Here is a 21410-nt window from a genome sequence, read left to right on the forward strand (position 1 = left end):
TTTAGTTTTCCTTCCAAATTAACCTCTCTTTCCCACATGGGATAACTGAACTAGTTCTACTCTAAAAATAATTTCACATCCATTCTCTACATAACTGCTCTGAGACACCACATGCTTGATTCTTGCCCCTTCAGCTCTCCTGCCCTTCTGAAGCAATGCCTGCTGGGCACCAGGTACTGATCTGCARGTTAACTCAGCAAAAAGAGTCAACTGCTGTGGAGAGGAGTGAATTGTGTGCAGACAGCAGGACAGGATTACAGTTCAGCCAGAAAGCTTCTCAAGTAAACCCAATTGATCCTAATTTTTTTGTTCTCTGTGTTTTGTCGGGTTTTTTTTTGCTTTTCCTTTTTTTTTTTTCTTCCTTTTTTTTAAAAGTGCACATTTTAATTACACATTTACAAAGAACATAGTGTAACAAAAATAAATACATGACCTTTTGGTTGGATCATYGGCAAATGTTACATCACTAACCAGGCTCCAGGGTGAAAAAATTAYAATAAAAAACAAGGTCTTAGGAAACCAATTAAATCCTCTAGAAATTGTCACAGATTTGCAACCACTGATACTGAACTTGTTTTGATGGGGAGACTTGTCTTTAACCCACAAAAAGCACTATCTGTCACAAATGGAAAAAAAAAAMMMAMCCCAAAATAAAGAAGCAGAGGCCAGTTTTCATTAACAGATGACTACTTGCTGCTGCAGTTTACTGGAAGCCCAGATTTAAAATAAACAACCTGTGGTACCAATTTAGGTCAGAAACTAKCAGGGCTATTTTTCCTTATGAAATCTTCTTTTTCCTGAGCCTGTTAATGATTCCAAATGCCCCTCCAATTTTCTGACCAATGTACAAGTACCAGAGAAGACAATGGAAATGCCAACTACAGGCTAGCCAGAAGTGAGGGTGTCTGAGCAGTCCTGACAAGCACGACAGGCTAAAATTGTGCTTTCAGATACAAGCAATGGTGCCAGCAACTACCAGTGCTGGTGAAATTGCTGCCTAGGTAAAAATGCATCGCCACTACCCCAGGAGGAAAACAGAAGTCTTACCAGTGGTTCCTTTAGAAAATAACACTTTAACAACCTTTCCAAATGTTTTGCCTTTGATATATAGCTGCCAAAGAGAAAAAGCACAAAAGTGAATTACTCTGGGTGGTGGTGGTGGTTGTAAAACAACTGTTTACACAATTTTAAAAATCTTCATCAATAAAAAACAAACCTCACAAAGTCCACAAAAGATGAAATAAAATCCTTGAAAATGGATAACTGAGAAACAGCACAAAATAAATCAGTAATAAGCACTAGAATAACGCAGCCCAGAGCTACTGGGGTGGGGGGAAGCTTTCACACACACACACACACACACACACACACACACACACACACATCCACACACACCCAGACACTCACAGAAAAGTAAAAATTTTTTTCTGACCTCCATATACTATAATACTCAGCATTCCTGACTTAAAAGCTCTCAGAGCTGTAGATTATATACTGTGTGTATATATATATATATGTACATATATTATACATATGTATTTTCCAAGAATATCTAAATTAAAAGAGCACCTTTGACAATATCTTAACTGCCTGACTGGTGCTGTTGTTTTGCAAAATAATGACATTACAAAAATTATATTTCAAACCAATTCTTGTTTATTATGAACATAATGGATCTAGCCCTTTCTAACCTTCTCTTCAGGTAAAACAGGCTATCAGTTCTTGAAAACTCACAGCCGTGAGATAAAAAAATAATCCTCCCTCCCCTTGTCAGCATAATTTCCATCCTACTTCCAAATGGCCTTAGTTTATAGAAGCTTATTACCCCCAACCTCACTACTTAGTAAAAAAACATAGGAATGGATTCCTGTGTCATCTTCTTTCCCTTTTTGGGTCAATATGAATAGTAAAGTATKTATGGGTAGCCTAGCCAGCCCTGTACTTGGTCTAATACATTTTTTATTATTGTAATTTATAATTTTCATTAAATAAATTCATGTCCCTAAATCCTCAGTGCAGCATAAATAAAAATAAAGATTCTTCTAGACCCCTATGTACTTTAAATTACATTCTTTATCTTAGTGAAACTTTATTTGCTACTGAAGTCTAGGCTAAAACCGCTACAGGCCACTTGCAGACCACACTCAGACAAACTGGWAACACAGCTCTCCTCTCACTGCCACATAAATTTGCACCAACTCTGTATTAGGAGAACCCAGCCAGGGCACTGTTTTAGGCTCCCATGCCCMTTCAGCTCCCAGGCTTTGTGCCCAGGGACTATCAGCAAGCTCTAGACAGKGTTTGCCACCCACTAGACACAGTTCTGAGAGCCCAGCTCGCCTCACTCAGGTTCACAGCAAAACCTGACRTTTTTGCAAACACATATTCTACAAAACAAACAGCCCTAATGTGGGCATATACAGCCTTTTCTGTTTCTCAAAGCTGGAGGAACTATTCCATGTAATTGCAAGTGAGGCCACCATGAGCTTCATGTTTTACAAGGATGATTCCTGTATTATCAACATTTCYACTTTGGTACCAGTTCTGGAAAATGAAACCGTTTTATATACTTGTATTCACTGATTTTAAGAATCAGACCATTTTTATAAAAGCATTTCTGAGAACTTAGGGTCTTCTTTAAATTTGCATTGCTAAACTAATAAATTCATCTCCCATTAAATAAAAACACAAAGATCAACTCTCTATGGCAGATAAAAATAGACCATTTATAAACCCTCACAAAACTTGTGAAAGTTATTTCACATTTCTGATATTTATGTTCTTCTTAAAATACAAGTGTAATTTGAAATTCTTGATAACTCTAAGATTTAACAATAATGCTGTAAGCTTAATTCTGCTCCTTTTAAATTAAGTCTCTTGGAAACTGAATGCCCTCTCAAATGAGAAATCTACAACTTTTAATACTGCTTAGGTTTTTGAGACGCAACTGCCAGAGTCTTCCAAATATTTTTCTTATAACATCACATTGATTGTATAACCTTTTAGAAGCTTGTGTGTGAAATTTATSTTAAAAACAGAGTGAATGGGAAAAAATATTAGCTAATGCTCTGCTAGGCAAGGCATTAGTACAGACCAGAGTCTTATCCATGTTTCTATACATAAAAGTTTGACCAGAAGACCAAAGTAAACTCACTCCATCAAATGACCCAAGTTCACATAGAGAGAGACTGGCTTCAGAGGGCCAGTACAAACTGCACATGATTCTTTTTGACACATTCTTTTTGACCAYTTCTTGACGTTCTTTTTTGGTTCCTTTTGAGCATGATTCTTCTGAACACCTAATGCTTAGTAAAGAGTTTTTTTTTAAAAATGAACTACCTTTTTTAACACCATAAATCTGGAAAARATCACAGTTCCTCAGTGCACAGAAAAAAAAACTGATCTTGCAAACATCTGAGGCACATGAGTAATTTTGGTTGCAGGAACTGATTACTCAGTATATCTGACCCTTTCTGTGAAAAAATACCCCAAATAAATTAAGAGTTTAGCTGACCTGGCCAGGTTCAAATAATCGGTATTGTCCCTCATGAAGCAGGAGCTGGAATATTTGTGTTGGAAATCCTCTTCAGTATTTGAGGTTGTCCTAATAGTTGTCATACTGTGACTTAATTTATGTACAGAAGGCAGCCTCGAAGTTTGAAAAAGAATTTAGCAAACCAGGCTGACATTTCCATCAAGTTTGATAATTTCCTTGCATAAGACAGTGGTAGGGAAATAAAAACAACCTCATGGCTTAAGAGGACTTGGGACACAGACCATACTGTCATCAGGGAGTACTTAAGTGGAGTTGGCCRTGCTTCAACTGCTTAGTTGTTCTGCATGCAAACAGGTAGTGCTTTCAAGTGTTACTCTTGCTTACCATGTGACTGTTTTCAGAACATCACTGTTGCATCTTTTTTAAAATTTTCTTTCCCATCCAAATATCATTTCCCAAACTATATCCTATGAAGTTGGTGTCTCTTTTCTGTGCATTCAGAGAGTGAGCACACTTGCACACATACGCTATGAGAAGCAACAACTGACCAGTGAAGCTATCTCAATGCATTTGTTTCTGAGGTATGGAGAAGGTTTTACTAGTCTAGGAGAGTTTAATACACATTCTAAATCAAACTTCCTCCTGGGCTAGTTTGAAAAAGGTCTGTTATCTCCACACCAAGAAGGTGACAGTGAAGCGCCCTTCGTTTGGCATGCTGCTTAGCCGTGTATTTGTACAGTTCATCGTGAATGTGTGAAACCAATTTGGCAACCATTGCTTCTTCAATGTACCATACATGCTCCACCTTTGTGGCCCTCGGTTCTCTGGACCAAGAGGCTGGGGTGGTTTTGTCTCTCTAAGGCAATGGAAAGAGCTCAGCACAAATTCTTGACATCTTTACAAAAGGACCCTCCCCACAGTACCTTCCCAAGTGACCACTGTTACTCCTTCAAGAGGACTGGGAGACGAGAAAGAAGCCTGTTCTTCTTCACGCTGAGATTGATGATGAAATTCATCTTGTAAGGGGAGAAGTGGAGGCAAGTACTTGAACATTCACAGTTTGATGCAAAGCACAGATGAAGTATATTCTGTAGTTGCTTCAGGCAGTTTTGCGCATAGAAAAAAAGAAATGTTTAGAAAATAAAAAGTTTGTCTGTCTGGATATAGCCAGAACCAGTCTCTATCCCATCTGGACAAGTGAAAATGAGAATCCAAAATTAATCTGATTTGTGGCAGTAAAGGTCCTTAAGTGCTTTCAACTCCTCAATCAGTGTCTTGTTTTGGTTTTCAAGCACAGCCACTCGATTTTCTAGACATTTCACATACTCCTTTTTCTTCCTGCGACATTCACGTGCTGCCTCTCTGCAAAGCAAAAAAGGCCATTCAAATCCAGAACTATCATTTGCAGGCATGGAATACTGCTTTCAGGTCAAACCTTTACCTAGTGCTGCCATTTTCAGAAWATGGAGGCATTGTTAAGAAATGCAAGTGAAGAAAGAACACTGAGTTCACAGCAATTGTTTCTCACAAATCACACACACTCAAGATCCACATATCATTCAACATGCAGACCCAAGTAGGACAGCACCAATACAATTCTGTTTCTGTAAGATAAGGATCTTACTCAGTGACAAAATTTTGCTTGCAGGATTTACATTAGAGTCTTTAGGCTGAGTCAAATGCTGCTGCAATAATTTAATTGATTTTATTATAATTTTTTTTTGTAGTCTTCAACTCTTCCCTTTGCTGCAGTCCAACAAGATGTTCAAGTGGTGCAAAAAGCACCATATTTAGAGCATTCATGTATTTGCTCTTAAGCAATGCCTTCATTTTAAAAATGATGTCTGCACCACTGAAATGACAATGACTCAAATAAAAATATCACAAAATAATCAGTCACTAGGAACCATATAATTCTTTAGTCCTTGTCAGCTGTGCCAAAAACATAGCAGTGGTAATGTGCTGAAACAAACCTCAGGATAGTGAAACTTCTACATCTTGCTTGTAAATACTCAGCTGCCTGTAGGTAACTTGAAAACATACCAAGAACACTAGGGAAAAATACCTGCAAGGTATGAATGTGCTGCTGAGCATCCTGAAGGAAGGAACACCAAAGCAGAAGCTACCCTGCACAGTGACATAATGGCAGCCAGGTGCAAAATAAGCACAAGGCTAAATGCCACAGGCAGATAGATGGGAGCCCAGGCAGAGGCTCTCTGCTTGCAGCACATCTTGTCMAAGCTGCACTCTGCAGCCACATGGAAATGGACACACTTATTGCCCTGARCCTTTAGGTGCAAAGCAGAACAGATTCAAAAATAAGAGTCTGGGTGTCCCTTCAYTGAAAACACTACAAAGAGTGAGACAGTCAGTGTGCTGGGAGATGAGAGGACAAATCCAAAGCCAGTTCCTCCCCGTACTAGATAAAYAGTAGCTGTAAAAAAGTAATGCATTCCAGGATTACAGTAATTCTTGTTCTAGAGGATAAGAAGCCTCTAAAGTAATTTTTGAAATTCAGCTCCACAAATGAGACAGGATGAAGAAAATAYATTCTGTAAGCCCTGAAAGGACTCAGGTATCCATTTGTCACTCCTATGAATACAATTTCACATGCTTGCAGTGCTTCAGTAAACCATGTGTAACACTGRGAATTTAAGTGATTTCGGGCTGTTACCAAAAGAACAAGTACTACTGGATCAGGAAGTGCCTCCCACTGCAAACTACTAACAAGTCTCCTTGGGTGACAATACTTTCTCTCTATGATTTTTTTCCAGCTTAGGCTGTGCATATTAAGCCACTTCAAAGTCTGTGCGCTAGTTGTTCATAATGAACAGCCAGAGTTATACTGAATTGCAAGAAAGCTTTAAAATGTAAAATTTATACAGAAAATTTGCACAATAATATCTATGAATATTTACACTATAATCCTCCAATAAGTACCACCTTAGCATCTGCCTCTCTATCATTTTTCCCCACTTTGCTATGGAGCTTAGATTTGCAAATATCTATTAAGCAGATATGCTAAAAGCACCACATGCAACATGATACTGTTGCAAAAGCTGTCAATTTAACTTAAGWGGGGGTAATTCCCCATTGTTTTTCTTGGTTTTCACAAACACAAAAGCTTTCTTTTACTAGAATAACACTGCTGACTAAATGAGGGTGTTCTGTGATTCTAATTAAATTGCTCTCTAATGCTGAGCCTGAAAGGGTGATATCTACTATTCACTGGTATGAGAAAAATATATAAAAAGAGAGATGGGTGACAGTCTGTACAAAAACCCCTTAAAAAAAGTGAACTCTGCTGTTCAGCATTATTTACTTATTGAAGCCCCTTGTATAGCACTGGTTCTGCTCAACTAGGTTTGTATTGTGTTCACAGCACAGCAACCTATAGAAATGAATCAGTACAACATCAGTTTTTTCACACTGACAGATGAAGTTAACRAGGCTTTCAGGGGGCTTCCCTTGCTCAGAAGGGTGGGGAACAGGTGTTCCCAGTGTCACAGTGTAACACACAGGCTCCAATCTGTGGCCTGTGGATAAGAGGCCAAGCCTGGTGTGATGGGCCACTTCAGGCCCACCCCTTCCCACTCCCACAGCAAGACTTCAGGAGCATCACCTTTAACTTCTCCCTACTGCTCCTTTCCTTTGGTACCTCCACCCACTCCCACCTCTGTACGCTTAGCTGTTCCTCCTCACACTTTGAATCCTACAGGATCAACACATCTCCACCTTTCTTTCAGCCCTTCTGCTGCCATTACTGGCTCCACAAGACTTCCATCAAAAGGAATAGCTCCTCATTTRGCCTTTGCTTGAGCCTGTCTGCCCCTGGAGGAGAAACCCCAAAGCAGCTAAAAGAACAAGTGAGACAATCAAGAAGRTCTCACAGATATCTTACAGAAAACATTMATTRTATCATTTGTGGAGTGAAAATTGAAAATTATTAWTTCTTGAGACATATTTAGAATATTTTCAGCTTATCAGGAGTCTGAAACACAGAAGAGAAGAAATCCTATCAGGCTCTAATTTGTTGTTTCCTTTTTTATGTCCTAGCTCCCCTGGAGCACAGGTGGGCCAGCAGCAAGAAGATGCATGCAGAAGGCTAAGGGAAACAATGCAGGAAATGAAACTACATGAATGTAGTAACTCAAAAAAAGCAACTCATCTTGGTGTTTGTAAGAACMTATCTGCAGTCATASAARTATCTCACCAATTACTTTTCTCCTYATTGCAACAAYCAAATTCACACASCTCACAGAATGRGTCTAACACTTCACTCAAGGTTTCATGGTCACAACAAAAGGCATTAGTAGATGTGCATCTCTGCTTTACAGCTTTAAATAAAGGCATATTTTTCATACATCATTTCACAACATGAATAAGAAAGATGAGGACTGTGCTTGACTCTCTAGGCCTAGGCAGAGCTGAGTGGGAAGAAAAAAGCAATGTGAGTGTACGTGCCTGTTCTTCATTAGACGCACTTCCCTCTTCCGTGCGGCCTCCTCTGCCGGCTGGGTSGGGAGTGCAGGAGAGGATGCCATCACCACTCCCGGTGCAATGGTGCTGGTCGGGGCCGTGCGGATCTGGTAGGTCTGCACATCTCCTGAGGCAGCTGAAGGGACACACGGGAACATGGCATGAGTGTGGTGACAGCACTGTCACACGTGCTGTGGAGAACTCCTACTCATCTTTCTAATGTAGTCATCTCTGAACCCAGTCACCTCTCTAACCATGCACAGCTCAGGAGGGACTGCCATCATCTGGGTCAYCACTGCTACCTCAGGCTTAGTTTATTAATATATACAGGCTTTTGGGCATTCCTGCTGAAGTCTTCACTTGTGCTTGATAACTTGATTGTCTTGCTGTATAGTTGTGCTTCTTTCTCCCTTGGTTTATTTCTTTTACTTCTGTTTTTCAGGCAGTTCTAGAGAAGGATGGGGTCAACAGTRTATCTAGCTATGCTCCAAATGTCTGCTACAAAAGAGGAACTGCATGTGTAAGTATCTGGCATAAAAAAAAGGTGTAAAACTGTAGYATTTAYTCCCACAARAGAGGGACARTGCACTCTATTGCTCCTCTAGAATSAGCAAGGTCTTGGTTTTCTTTTATTTTATTTACTGTAATCTAGGAGTGTATTCATGTTGCCTGAGTYCACAAATAACCACAATASCACCTAAAGAAAYCATATCTCCTTAARAACACAAAAACCCAAASAACAGTGYAACAACAATAGTCTTCTCTKCTCTATTTTTACYGATGCCTGGTGAACTCTTCACTGGRTAACTTTCAAATCAACTACAATCATAGAAGCAGGGGTACTGTTATTTTCAATTTAAAAATTGTAACACCTGTTAAGTTTTAATAAACCAAAATATGTATTTTAATACAACAGCTTCCCCCCACAAYTTATTCTAAGCTAAAGTAGCTCTGACAATTTGAGGGCTAGATCAAACGATCACTTAAAGCATTCTCCTAAATTGTTCTATGATTCCAAGACTCACTGATGGAGTGAGTCACTCAGTGACTAGTCACAAAAGTCACAATAGGAAGAAGTTATGACTTGCARCTGAAAAGGGAAAAATTCAAATAAATTGAAGTGTCTTTTTAGAAAGAATAGAACAACCTTCTCTCCTATCTTTATTACCTTGCTTTAAGTTTCCTATCATTGCAGATATAGGAAAACTCAGAACTCTAGTATTAGTTTTTCTAGAACATGTAAAAAAATTTGCATGGATAAAATGCAGGAAATACCGTACAGAAAAGCAGAAATAAATATATAGAACCTGAAATATCCCCAAATTTTACCAATCTAAAGGGGAAGACTTCAAGAAAATGGGCAAATAGCTTTGTCCAGAATTTCAGTACCTTTGGAGATTTATTTATGCCAAAGCTGTTAAATGCTTCCTGACACATTTGAAGGAGTTAGGTTGGCTACGTATATCTGCATGGAGAAAATGTTATACAGAATAACAGAATGACTGTGAAGTTTCTCACCTTGTACAACAACTTGGTTGCTGGGTACAAGTATCTGCTGTCCATCTGTGGTCTGTGCATATTGTAAGATGGTGGTGCCAGGTTGGGTTGCAGCTGCATTGGTCATCGTCAATGTCTGGAGACCTTGTACTCCATCTGTGCCATTGTTAGACAACTGTATTGCTCCTCCTTGGGTGATAGCAACTGCATACAAAAAAAACCAAACAAATAACCCAGCATTTAAGACACTAATTTACTCATTAACTTATAGTATTAAAGTAAGAAGAATACTGATCTGAGCTAAATCCCTTGAACCCTTATCCACCCCCAAATCAAACATATGGCTTCAGTGTACATGAAAAAAAATCATCCTTTGAAAGCTAAGTTATAAAATTTTTGTGAGGGCAAAAACCCAAGCCTAAAATACAAAATAGATTTTCTAATAAAACATCATCACACAGAGGAGCTACAATCCTCCCCCGGGGAATATTTTTTTAATTTGTTAGTTAAGATTTCCTTCCTGGTTGGTTGGTTTAGGTCTTCTTCTCTGTCCTTACTTTTTTTTCTCATCTGAAATTCCTCTCATCTTCTGCACTTCATGCCCTTCAGYCTCCTCTGCTACTAGTGCTATCCATCTTGCGTTTCACTTTCTTCTTGTTTTGGCATTTTTTTTTCTTCTGATTGTATCTCCCCTTCTCTGTAACTTCCTCAGMCCCTTCCTAACTGTTTTTTCATTCATAAAGTTACGGTTTGGTTCAGGCAGTCTTAACTTTGCTGGTTTTTTAATCTTTCTTTCCCTCAATCCTGTTATGCAGGTATACTGGGACCTGCACCATCACCCCTGCACCGAATTTCACTGTGTTCCTATACACACAGACACACCAAAATCTTAAGTGTCTGCAGAAGCAGTTATTTTACAGTTATAATAGGAATCAGAATTAACCACATCTATTTCAATAAAATTAAGCATGCTACAAGGCAAAGGGACTAAGGAGTAAACAGAGATASAAAATTTTGAAGAGATTTTAAGAGACAGATGTAAACAAATAGTTCTTTCTCCCTTTTGTATGTTTAATACTGTATGTGTGTGAGAATCTTTACTGCCATATCCTCAATCCTCCAAGTCAAAGTACTGTATAGAATCTAATAAATCAAGAAAACAAACATACTTTTGACATATGTTAATGTTCTTATCTTTTCAGGACTTTCTAAAAATGTAATTGCAGAGTATAATGTTTTTTTCTAATGATGAAGCTACAGTTTTGTGAATGAGTGTTAATAATCTGCCAAGAAAAAAAGAAACTTCTGAATTCCCCATCTAGTTCCTGAAGTGAAGAAGTTTGTAGCAGCATTGTGGTTAGTTCCTGTTTTGCCTTGGATGCATTAGCTGCACCGAATGGCAAAGAATCCCAGAATGTTAACTGAGCCTTTCAAATAATTACAATAGAAATGTGTTTAAAAGGCCTGGTTATCAGTCAAAATAAAGCAATCYTTTTCAACTCCTGCTTTGACCTAGTACAAACAGTTATAGAAAYAATAGCTCTTCATATTGGCAGCCCCACTTACTAGCACCACTGAGAAATTCAGACTACATACTGTACTGCCCACTGCTGGTTTGGTAAATGGGAGTTGGCACCGTAACAGTGGCGATGGCAGGTGCTGCTGTTTCCTCTTCTGACTTTTCTTCTTCAATCCTTGGCACTCCTGGGGCGTCTGAGGACAAGTCATTCAAAATTTTTCTGGCAAAGACAGTGTGTTGTAGAGATTTTAATAAAAGTTGGGGCAGAAAAATATTCTATCTGATACACAATGCTGGGGAAAACTGTGAAGTGCAACAAGCCAGCAAGGAAAATATGACTGCAGAATGAAAACCAGACACTATCTTCAAACTCTTATTGGAGAGGCTTGTCCAAAATGCCAAACACTGGTGGGCAGGGGAGCCACCACAGAACAGCTGTGCTTCTCAAAACCCACAGTATAGCTRTCACAACCTTCCCTTTATCTTAAGAGCATGTTTCTCTCATCYATTTTTGTTTCCTGCTTTTAGCTACATAAACATTTGAAGAAAAAAAAAAGTCAGAACCTGGCTCCTCACTTACACTGGGGGAACTGCTCTTTTTCAGACTATAAACACCTTGGCCAGTGAGCTGAATACCAAACAGTTAGCAGAAATGCTTACCAAGACCAACCAGTTCATAATGGAACCCCTRCCTAGGAGACAACAGCCAGTGTTTGAGAACAGTCTTGCAGTTATATTCACAGGTGCCCTGCTCGAGAAGGTTCATGGGTAAAGGAAAGAACAGATTGTTTCATTATCTCCATGAGCTACTATCCAAAGTCAAAACTTCTAAACCACCACTGCTACAGGTCCCACTGAATGTTAACTGCAGACTGACCACAGCAGCCATTGCAATTTGCATCACTGAGATCAAACACTGCCCTGCATCAGAGGACTGTTAAACCTTTGTCACTGCTGGCATATTCACTATGTCGCTGCAAAATGCTGGAAGTGCCCTCAGGTAAATGCAATGCCCTTAGGCAAGGGCAATATTTTTTGTAATTCTTTGTTTTCCAGTGGATTGGCACTAGAAGTCACAGCAGTAGAAGTCATAGCTGTAGACCCCAAGTTCCAAGACAACACAAATTTYTTATACAAGCCTCCTAAGGCTGTGGGAGACAGAACATCCATATGAAGCTATCTGGGGAGAGCAGTCATTCTTCTCAGCAGCTTGACCAACACTTTGCTGTCGATGTTCTGATTTTGTGTGCATGCAAGAACCCCAGCATTGCACAACATGGTGCCAACAACCACTTGGACAAATAAAAAATTCCCATCCAAAGAGTTTGCAATCTAGGTGTTGGACCAGAAATTAATGAATGAAACAGAATAAAAATATGAAGAGAGTAGAGATGATGAAGAACAAAATTCAAGGAGATAAAAAATCACTTTTTGATCTCATATCACTATGACATGGTGGTTAAAACCTACCTTTGCCATCACAAAGATGGAATTAAGATAAAAGGTGGCAGCTTTACAAATACAGAAACTATGAACTGGCATGTGGAATACATAATATACTTTACARCAGAATCACAGAGGAATTTCTGTGGAAGAGGTATATCTTTTGATTCTGTGAACATATCTGCACCTATCTCGTTTCTGGGGTCAGTTAGAGAAGAATAATGCTAGCTGGGAAGTACTAAAGACAGCAGTGGACTGGGTCAGCCTTTCTGACATAACCAACACCAGCCCTGAGTCTGAGCTGCATACACAAGTTTTACAAGGGCCAAGTGCTGTTGAGTCACCAAAATCTGGTTTGAAGATAGGGGCTGTGCTGTGGCATCAGTGCAKGCAAAGGCATCCATTTCAATGAGAAGTCAGCATGCACAAGCRCTCCCTTTTCAGTTTTGCTGCTTGTTTACTTTTAGCTCTGTTTTCTCACCATATACAGCCACTCTCCCATATACAGTAAAATCAAATGACTTGCTGAAGAAGCAGACTGAGTCTGTGGCAGCCTTAACACTACTCCTCACAAATAAAAATACTTTCCCAGATCTATTATGCCTAGGGATCTTCAGCAGTRATTTTTCACTATCTTCAGCAGAACAGCCTTGAAAGCTGCTGGACAAGGTAGAGGAATATCTCCCAAGTGCTAAAAAAGAATCATTGTTGAGATATGCTTAGGCAAACAGTCCAGCACTTATTTCTAAGGCTATGCTCATAAAATAAAAAGGAGCATCTAAGTTTTCTAAAGCAGAAGGAACCCACATGTCACTTAAAACCTACGGAACCCCAGAGCTGTTCCTTAATGCYWTTTAGCATATTTTAAGAATGTAAGKGGGATTTAGTACAGAYACAAAAAGCTGTACCAAAGCTTAATTGATAAAGTAACATGACTAACACCATGTGAAGGAGAACCTGAGTTGATCTTGCCAGGGTTATCTGCCATGACAAATAGAGACACTAGATGCCTTTCACTACATTCAACTCACACTGACTTAAACTTCAAACACTAATGATTTTGCTCAAGCAGAAATTCTCTCTGAGCTATGGAACATCAGATATTCATTAAGTCTCATGGGAGAAAGGAATTAAGTTTGATTGCTGTAGCATTTCAACAATAATGAAAACCAGTGGGGTTTATTTTTTTGATATTACAGATTACACAGAAGTCACTTTTTGCAAAGCCTCTGTGTATTTTGTGTATTAAGTATTCATTAAARCTATTTCTAAGGCATCTAGCACAATATCTCAATTTTCTGAAATGTGGCAATTAGCATATTCTCAGCTCACTTCTGTCTTAAGTGAGTGTARCTGCTGAGGTTTCTGCCTACTCCTTCTACTTGCTTGTCTCTTTATACCCTATTCCACAGACATATTCCAGATTCCAATTCCAAGACATTGCAGAAGAGAGTTTTCAGTTAAATGGTAAATCTAATAACAGCTATACTATCCCACTGTATCTCCATGGGAATACACCCATCCATCAAGCAAGATGCTCCTGCTTTAACTTCCATACCTGTAGGAGGGTCGTCTGGAAAGAATTTCTCTTCGTTTCTGTGAGTCTGTGACACTGTCTACTGATTCCTGTGAATCTTCACTTTCTGCTATAGTGGAGATCTGTAAATAAGAACAGCAATCAAATTTAACAAGGCACTTCCAATGTCTTTATTTTAAGAAAATGTTGACATCCTGTGAAAAACAACACAATGCAAGTATTCCACAGTACTTCTATCTAGACAATGAATAGAAAGTTACTGCTTAGTAACAGATCCAGGAAAGGATGACCACAGTCAGTGATCTACCCACCAGAATGTTCTTTATAATTTGAATACTCCAATAAGAAAACATAAACAGTAATAGACCATACAGTTTTTGCTTTCCATGATGTTTTGTTTTCATCCATTGCAAGGAAACAAAGATTTTTAAGTAAAATTTAAAGAGAGAATAACTAAATCAAATTAAGATAGTAGAAATTTTGGAAACAAGGAATAAAATWCTGAAGAAGCATCAATTTATAGATAATGAAGTAGATATGTTAAAGAGAGACTGCCTTTTAGGGGTGAAATTGCCAGGAAAATGTCAAWCATGAAGATATTAAAAAATAATGTAGAGCTGCAATTCTGAATATCAGTGCTAAAAAAAAAAAAGGAAATGTTTATCAGGAAAGCTAAAGTTTGTATCTATTGTATTAAAATAATTTAAATAATTTAAAATTCAAAATGTGCCAAAATATATAAAACCACCTCTAGTACTTAAAAGCAGACAGTGTTTTTCAAAAGACTATAGTCACATGACAAATACACAAAAGCTATAGTGCTTATGTGAGAAACAGAGCTCACAGCCTGGTATTTTATTCACTGTAGAGAAGATTCCTAAAGGCTCAAGAATCTTGCTGGCACCCACATCTCACAGTTAKCAGACAGAGGGCCTGAATATGTCCAAGGCTGACTGTGAAGTCTTGGACTCTGAGTATCAAAACACAATGGATCTGCATTGAACCAGGTGAATTCCAAGCATGGCTTCATTGTCAGTCTCTTATCTTCCACCTCCAGGCTATTAACTTGTGCACTTATCTCAAAACTGCTCACCTCTGACAGATTAAAATACTAAACTTTTGACTGCAATGGCTGAGGAAGGTAGACCCTGCCACAAACTCAGCACTGAAGCTGATAAGGAAAAAATGAAGATTATTATCAGAATGGCCTAGTTTTAAATTATGCATGCCTTATTTTTTACAATAATACCCAGTTGAATATCTGTATCAGTAAGTCACAATGCCTACTTTTTGAAATTAAACATTTTTGAGCTCAGTGTTCTAACAGCAAATGAATAATGTACAGTCCTTGCCCTGTGTAGCTGCTGTACACCAAGCAATTTCTGCATCCAATAATACTGAACGTCAAATGGATGAAAAGCAAGTTAGAGGTTTTAAAGATTTCAGACTACTTGCCTCTTGTATCTTCAAGCCACCTCACCACATTGCACTACCTGTCTTGCTTTACAGAAGAGAAAATGCTAAGGCTTTACAAAGCACASAACACTCAACAGGCACATTTTAAAACCATTTCCACATTAAGTTTTTTTTAAGCACCTGAGACCTGTTTTGTAAACCAATGCCAAGTATTTCTTATGTAACAAAGACTCTCATCCAAGAATACTGGCCTCATTAATTATTAAAAGTTAGGTTATTAAAAAAAAGTTTACCCTTTTGTTCGCTTCAGAATAGCATCAACTCTTACTCAATAAAGATGCATGGAAATACAATAAAGAGAAAAAAAATAGAGTGATATTGTAAGAAAAACTATAGAGCTGTTAAACTCACCAAACAAATTCTAGAGGGACACTCAGCAACGTTTGAAAATGAAAAGTGGTTATGCCAGAACAGGAAAAAAAGGTCACAGAGTAGCAAATACTGTACAGATTTGCAAAAACACAAGTACATTAAAACCAGTGCAATGACTGGCCTATTTCTAAGGCCTGATTCACATATTAGGAATTTCTTCTGTCAGTACCTGAACTGTCTGGACCTGTGGAGACTGAATAACTGATGGCTGGGCAGCCTGAATTACTCCATGCACTTGAACCGTCTGCCCRTTGGGCAGCTGAACTAAGGTCACCGTGGGTGCAGAAGATGTTGCGTGAGCTGCTGGCATAGATACCTGCAAAAAAGAGACAGTGAGCATGAATTAGGTTATTGCAAAATCTCCTCAGYTCAGTATTCCTTTTGGTGAAAGCAYTATGTCTCTTCTAGACCCCAGTTAGATGACCCAAATGTTTCGGCATAATATAAAWCCCYCTGAACTGCCTAAGCCAAATACCTRACCTACTTCACAAATTAATCTAAYGCAGAACTTCTGCAGGCCCAAACATAATTTGTACAATCACTGACAAGAATAAGAGAAACACAACTGCCTCTATTTGGAGGTAACCTGATACAAACACATCATTACCTTTCACTTACTTCACTTGGATACTGCTCAGACTCGGGTGTACTCCTACAGACACTGCTGAGTCAGAGGCAGAAACATATGGCAGTGGAGCTATTTTTGTTCTCACTGAAGAAATGCAAAGTGTTTGCCAGATGTAAGAATTTAACATTTTTTGGGAAGTCAAACCTTTCTACAGATTAAGCCATATGAGTAGCTGGCAAAGTGTATGTAAATCAAGAAAACTGACCATGTGTTGAGACAGAAACCCCATTAGTTTGAGGTGGAAATAAGTATTTTGTAGGCAGTTATTGTGATTCAGTGTGACAGACCAACACAAACTCAAGAATTATTTCTATGAGGAAAAACTGCCCATGTTTTAAACCCAAATGCGTTTCTCCACAGAGACCTACAGGCATGGCAGCTAGGCCAACAGGGMTACACGGATGAGCTCAGCATGGCAYAKRAGGGMTTGGCCTCTGGGGACAGCAGTAGCCACACAAAGCTCTTCACATGGCAGGGAAGTGTCACCCTGGCAGGCCACGGGAACTACTCTGGGCAGCTGAAGTGCCATGCTCCATGGCTGGGCCAATGCCCAGTGCACAATGCCCACTGCTCCCACCTCTCTGGTGCCATGATGCACATTTTTGGGGCTGGGGGGCTCCTGGAAGACTGGGGGGTACCAGGGCTGGCCCTGTCCTCAGCCTGCATCCCTCCCATACATCATCACCCTCAGGGAAGGACTGCAGGCAAAGTCCTTCTGCTCTGAAGGACTGAGCTGCTCTGGCAGACCTCAGCCAGGTCACGGGTCACTGACTAGCCAGCCTTCTTCTAGACACCCAGGTCTGGAAAATCTAACAATCCTCCAGGGCTCAACAGCATTTTAAAAAAATCAGATCCACAGAATGGCAGTGCAAGAAAGGGCTGAACTGCTGTCCTACCTAATCTCAAAGGGCTGTCATGTACTGGATGCRGAAGGAAATCCTCTGCTGTCCCTGTGAACACATGTTCTCGAAACACTGATCTCCGAATTTCCATAAACATTCACCACTTACAATGAAACCTTGCTTAACAACAAAATTAAAGGGAATTACATGTAGACCTCTCTCYTCCACAGCTGTCTCTCCCTAATCCACCAATTTGCATTTGCTTTTACCTTCCTTTTTCAGGAAAGCAGCTGCAGCACTACATGGTGGTACTTAACTTGCATCTGAGAGAAACTGGGGCTGAGATTAACACGAGTGCACTTTCCTCAGGCAAATTATATTCCTTTACCAAGTGATCTTTTTTAATAATGCACGTCTGACTAAACAWTCCTTGGCAATAACAGCAGAGCTGATCAACTGGAGGCCACTGTGGYTGGATTAAGCCCACAGCAGAGTGTAACTTCCGCAGATGTCTCTGACTCATACCTTGTGGAACTGGGACGAGTTTCCTTTTGACTCTGAAAACTCCCCTGAACTTGCTAAAAATTCAGCAATTAAACTAAGTTTGCAAGAGGGGTGACCTTACAAGAGATAATGAAAGAATTACACTGACATAATTAGTTACTTAGATTTGGCTAGGCCTCTGATGGCACTCCCYAATGCCAAACACTGCCACTTCACTCACTAAAAATATCATAGTAATGTAACACTGATGTGAACAACACAAGGAATTATGTTTAGACTGTTGTWTCACCTCCACAGACTATGCACAGGGAAAAGCTAAGATGCAAATAATACAGTGAATAACAACATGGTGGTTCACATGGATTTTAACCATACCTGTATAGCGTTTTCTTACTTGGAAAAAAATCTCATTCARCTACTGGGTTATTATGTCCAAATAAAGTGCATTCTACCCAATACATACTTTTAGGTTCAGCTCCCTGGAGGTTAGTATGTTAGCACATAAATTTAAAACATTCTTGGTTCTCTGGAACTARACCTTAAAGCACATCAAGTGAGAAGCAGTTTACTGGTTTTGCAAGAGAAATAAACTACTTCCTCAGTTCACACTGAAGTGCTGTTCACACCACCTACATCCTGTGCCTAAGTTAGACAGTGAGAAAACTGCCCAAAGAGGCAAGCTGGTGCAGGGCAGCTGGTGGCTTGTAAATTCACACTACGGCTTCACCAAACAGAATCACCCTGTGCATTTGAACAGCTCCAATCTCTACACTATCACTTGAATGGAAGTGTACTACCTCTGGATTACCAAAAGGTGTAATGACTTTAAAAGGACACTAATAATTTATAAAATGTTAAGTGATTTAACACTTGTGCCACTTAAAAGACACTCAATTCCATAAACTATGAGATCAAAAACACCTGCTTGCTCTTTGCAGACTACAAACAGTTTTAAAATTCAATGGTTACAGAGGAGAGCCAAACAGATTCTGTAGTCATTTATACATTGGAGTTGCTTCTGCCAACTGTCAGGGTATTCTCAAATGAAACCTGGTACCAAAATCAGAGATGTAGTTGGGATTRCATTTCTTGTCTCTCCAAAATAGTTTGGTGATAACAAATGATCTACTTCTGTCTCTTTAACTCGTCAGCAATTCTGTGAAACTCTGGAGCCAACAGGGTAACACAAGCTGCCAGCTGCCAGATTGTTCCACTTGATTATAATATTAATCCCATCTGATAAGATGCTGTACTTGCTGCATTATTTACCTATATATTCAGTTTGTTTTCTTCAGAGCTGAACCAACTATTACAGGTAAGTTTTTAACAGAAAGCACAACAGCAAAATCCAGTCAATATAAAAAAGACAGTAGATTACATGTATTGAAAAAAAATACCTTTCAGTGGTATGGTTGCAGTAAGGGATGCCAGAAATATTTTCATTCATTACTGTGTCAACATTACACAATCTACACACATACAGTTTTCAGAACTAACAYAGCCAAGTGTGATGGGAAGTTAAAAATCTCTACTGCTTTAAAAATGTGAAGACAAATATTAAAGGAACTATATACATTGCACCTGTATCAGAATGGTATCAATAGAATCGTCTCTCAGGCCCATGGGCAGACATTATCCCTTTTAAAAATATTAACCATAGGTAAAACTATTACACCATATGATTTTTATACCTGGGCTAACGTTGCAATCTGTGGTTGTGCCTGTACTGTCATCTGTTGGGTTTCTGCCTCTGTACCGGCTGCATCTCCACTCTGCTGGTTCTCTGCTCCAGATTCCATGGTCATTTAGTTACCTACAATCACAATATTTGTTGTAAGTCTGTGTTGGTATGCAAGTCCATTATTCGTGGTGGATCTGGCAGCAATCACTGCAGCTGAAATCCCATTACCACATAGTYTTTTAATTTGCTTATTAAATGTTGCCAAACTATTAGTATTCAGGCAAATTCTTTTCATGCCAGGTGTCTGCCTCAGGTTGATCCTTCTGTGTGYAATGCTTCTGAAAAACAAGTCCAATCTCCTCCAACAATGARACCAGAAAAAATGTGTTTTGTTCATCCTAAAAAAACGGAGTGATTGCACTATGATGACCTAGAACTTCTGCAATTTGGAATAAAGACCCATGAGTGTGTCAGGAGGGACACTCCCTCAGGGCCAAGGTGACAACATACCCTGTTACAGCCCTCCCTCTTCCCCCAGCTGCAGTCTGCAGATAACCAGTAACAATTGTTTCTGTGCTGGGCATCAGTCATCGGTCACCTTTGAACTAAATATGCAGTATCTCCATGGAAGTCCTTTCCACAACCAGACAGTGTATGGCTCTACATGACAACAACTTAGCATTTTCCACACAGTAGTTTTAAAATCAGTATATGGATTGGAATGGATGGAAGCAATTTCTAATGAACCTTACCACAAATGTTTTTATATTTAGAGGTATACAGTAGTTTGCCATGACCTAAGTTTTTTATCATATATAGTTCCTAATACRCTTACATTCCTAAGCACTAACTGAGCAAACCTAGATCATCAGAACACACAACTCTATAAAAAGAGGTTGCATAACTTCCAAACCCATGCATGTAGGCAGAGTGCAATGACTGTTAAATTCTGCACTGATTTGAGAAAAATCACTTTYCAGTTCTTCTTTAAGTAGTGATATRAAAATATTTGATATAAAAAWGAACTTCAAAATACAAGGAAATTATATAGCAATGCTACTRTATTATACAGAACGCCAAATACCAAATATTAAGAATGGGTGTTACCTCCATGGCCACAACACTAATTCTGTGYACCTCCCTGTGCTGCCCAATCTATTCAGGCCTCTGGCTACCCTGGGGCARCTCTCTTCAGAGCTGGTCCAGTACAACCACTAGAGCATTTCTGCTTTGGGAAGGGGCCTGGAGTCAGAGGATGCTCAGATTAGAAGAAAGGTGGAAAGAAGCAGAAACGCCCCTCTCCTTCCTCAGCTCAGCTGGCCCYCGCAAGGAAAAGACTTAGAAGCATTCATTCAGGTGGTGGGACTGTGTCCATCCTCCAGACATTTAATTTTCAACATCAAGTCAGGAAAACTTCCATTTCAGTGTAAACTATCTATCAGTGTTACAGGAAATAGAATACCTTTTATACTGCCTAAAACACCAGAGTCACGCTTCAAACCTGAATATGAAATATCTGTCTTACAGTGAGCAATTGAAAATCAAGAAAGCTAAAACAGAATTTCAAAGCAGTAACTGCATTCTACCTTGAAAGATAGTCAATGTATATAAATCAAAACCTGTGTATTTACTATTGAAAATGACTGTTCAAAAGTGCTGGTATGTATGTGTGAACACTGATATGCAAAAGTATCAAATATTAATTCCAACATCAGTAAAGAAGGAAAAGAATTAAACCTGTTTTTCCTTAAAAACAAACAATAAAAGAAAACATAGGGTTTTTTTTTTAAAAAAAAAGCAAATTAAATTATTCTAAGCAGTGGAATTTTGTCACACCTCTCTCTCACCATCAAGATTCCTGTGCTACAAACCAAATATTAGTCTGACATGCTCACAGATGAATAATACTCTGTCTGTATGTATATACTCATAAACT

The 21410-nt window shown here is 39.0% G+C and overlaps 1 protein-coding gene across 3 annotated transcripts in view; it reads right to left on the reverse strand.

Moving 5' to 3' along the window:
- Window positions 1-650: 650 nt before the first annotated feature.
- Window positions 651-21410, reverse strand: part of CREB1 (cAMP responsive element binding protein 1) — a 37735-nt gene continuing 16975 nt past the window's right edge. For 2 of the 3 annotated variants that reach the window (XM_057381720.1, XM_057381721.1), the window contains 7 exons: window positions 19485-19606; window positions 15989-16135; window positions 13993-14093; window positions 11069-11211; window positions 9494-9676; window positions 7961-8111; window positions 651-4858 (listed from right to left, as the gene is read on the reverse strand). In XM_057381720.1, the coding sequence (XP_057237703.1) occupies window positions 4714-4858; window positions 7961-8111; window positions 9494-9676; window positions 11069-11211; window positions 13993-14093; window positions 15989-16135; window positions 19485-19598 (984 nt within the window). In that variant the 5' untranslated portion in view covers window positions 19599-19606 and the 3' untranslated portion in view covers window positions 651-4713. The remainder of the gene's footprint in view (window positions 4859-7960; window positions 8112-9493; window positions 9677-11068; window positions 11212-13992; window positions 14094-15988; window positions 16136-19484; window positions 19607-21410) is intronic. The other variant, XM_057381722.1, reaches the window with a different exon arrangement.

Source organism: Malurus melanocephalus, unplaced genomic scaffold, assembly GCF_030028575.1.
Source record: "Malurus melanocephalus ecotype Western Australia unplaced genomic scaffold, MMel_1.1 scaffold_524, whole genome shotgun sequence".
NCBI lineage: Eukaryota > Metazoa > Chordata > Aves > Passeriformes > Maluridae > Malurus > Malurus melanocephalus.